Source organism: Kryptolebias marmoratus, linkage group LG13 (assembly GCF_001649575.2).
Source record: "Kryptolebias marmoratus isolate JLee-2015 linkage group LG13, ASM164957v2, whole genome shotgun sequence".
NCBI lineage: Eukaryota > Metazoa > Chordata > Actinopteri > Cyprinodontiformes > Rivulidae > Kryptolebias > Kryptolebias marmoratus.
In genome coordinates this window covers 27,367,920-27,370,160 of record NC_051442.1, presented here as the reverse complement: position 1 = coordinate 27,370,160, position 2,241 = coordinate 27,367,920, and the positions used below count along the sequence as shown (strand labels likewise).

Here is a 2,241-nt window from a genome sequence, read left to right as displayed (position 1 = left end):
TCATTTGTAATCATCAAAATTAAACGAAATAAACATTTGAGTTTGTATGTAATGTATGAATATAATATACAAGTTTCACTTTTTAAATGGAATTACTGAAATCAATCTACTTTTTCATGATATTCTAATTTTATGACCAGCACCTGTATACTAAGATTAGGGATAATATGACATTAGACAAACTCGTAACGGTCCTTTTTTTGTGCAATATAACAAATAATCAGCACTGGAAACGAGTATTTTCAAATTAAAATAAAAGCTTAGCATTTCTTGAAGGAATGCATATCACCCGCTGCCTTTCATGTCGTAGCTGACTAAGATCACCTAATGCTGAGAAGGGTCAGAGCTGTAGCCGTATTGAGCACTGGTGCTCAGGAGTATGTTTTGGTAATGACTCTCAAAGCATTGAATTTAGAAAACATTTGTAAATTTGACTAATTTACAGCTGTTTTTGTGTTTGCTAAGGCCTGTTAGCTGTGCACCATTTTGAACTGGGGTGACTCCAAAAGTTAATTAATCATAAATGTGAAAGTTTCAAAAAATTTTGTTCAGTTTGGCTAACAGACGGAGTTGATTCTAATAATTATTAGCAAAGTTTTAAAAATTGATCTTGTGCGATCAGTTAGCGCTCACAGTATAAGTTGGACATGACTCTCAGCTATCCTTTCACCTTCAGTGGCGGGCTAAGACAAATACTCCTGCTCTCTGCATGGTTGCCAAAATCTATGCAAAGAATGCATCTCTATGCAATCTATGAACCTCTCTGCAGATGACAAAAAGTTTAGAAAGTGTCAGAAAAGCTGAGTTTGAGTGCAAATTCAAAAACCAAAGACATTTCTCACGATAAGTTTATTTTCATGTCCATAAAGTCCTGAAAGCTGTATTTGGAAGAAAATCAGTTTAGACTTTAAACTATTGTACTTTGGTGACTTGGATACCCCCCAGTTTACAAACCAAAACAACTATTTGTTAAAAGTCTGATAGATTGCTAGAAAAAAGGCAGTGACCAAAGAAAAAATATATAAATGGTTTAAGAAAAATGCACCAACTATAAATAAATAAATATTCACTTTTAATCTGCAGACCCAAAGTGAAGTCTTTAGTGGTTGGTTAAGGTGGAAGGTGTGTACTTTATGAGAATTAGAAGACCCAACTTTGTTTAGCTGTAAAGATGTATGTTAAGCATAAGTTCGTTTTGTTTGCTTATTTGGCTTTCTTTTGTATTTTTGATAATGAAAACTAATAAAAAGAAGACGAAAAGGGTTATTTTCATTGTTCCAGTCACTTACTCATCATGGCTACTGTACAAAATTTTATGAACCAAAAATTAATGACAGTGTCACCACTATGAAAAAAGAGGAGTGCTTGCTAGAAGACATATAGAAGAGGAATTAAGGACATTTTCTGAGAAACACTGGTTCAGCTTTCGGTAGCTCTGGGCCAGTATTGTTGTGCATAATAAACACAATGCCAATCAGCCGTCAAAGTCTTCCACAATCAATGTAGCTGCTTTGCTGTTCTGCATCGATCACATCTCATTAAGACAAGGTCACCTTCCATTACTTGGGGCAAGGACTCGCTTGCTTAGTGGATGCTATTATGAAACCGTGCCAAGCTTTTTTTTCTCTGATTCTCCAGCTTCTTTCAATGGTTTAAATCGAACACCTCATCTCACCTTCTAATACACCCACAGCAAGAAAGCGGCCATAGAAAAGTTCCACCATGGGGTTCTTTGGCTTTTCTCCCACGCTGAAAAAGAAAGAAACAAATAAATAAATATATTTATGCATGCATGTTATATTATAAAAATCAAGCTGGTAATACTACCCCAGGTCTTCAAATGAAGCTTTTTTAACCCAGTTAAAACAGATTTGACAAATGGTTTAATAAAAATGATTAACTAGAACTGCAAGCAGTTATCAACGGGTTCCAAGCCCCCACGCTCCGCCCCTGTCCGCGCGCTCCGATCCCGACGTTCCGCCGGCGTGGCTCCGCCGCCTCTCTCGGCGAGCGGGCCGAGTCGAAACTCGCCAGTACGGTGTGTACTCAAAGGCGCTTCGTAAGACGCAACGGTATAATTTGTGAAGAAAGCTCGGGAAGGAAAAGCTAACTGTCATTTGATACCACACAGAGCNCAAAGAAATAAATTCATAAAAAATTCAATATTTATTTGAAAAATACAAAAATATTCTCAGATGATCAAGTCTACATCTGTAATAATATGCATTTATCTCCATGTCT

At 36.6% G+C, this 2,241-nt stretch overlaps 1 protein-coding gene across 6 annotated transcripts in view; it reads right to left on the bottom strand.

The window, feature by feature from the left end:
- The window catches only part of usp25 (ubiquitin specific peptidase 25), a 106,280-nt gene that overhangs the window by 56,378 nt on the left and 47,661 nt on the right, over nucleotides 1-2,241 (bottom strand). For all 6 annotated transcript variants that reach the window (XM_037979155.1, XM_037979152.1, XM_037979151.1 and 3 more), the window contains one exon: nucleotides 1,676-1,749. In XM_037979155.1, the coding sequence (XP_037835083.1) occupies nucleotides 1,676-1,749 (74 nt within the window). The remainder of the gene's footprint in view (nucleotides 1-1,675; nucleotides 1,750-2,241) is intronic.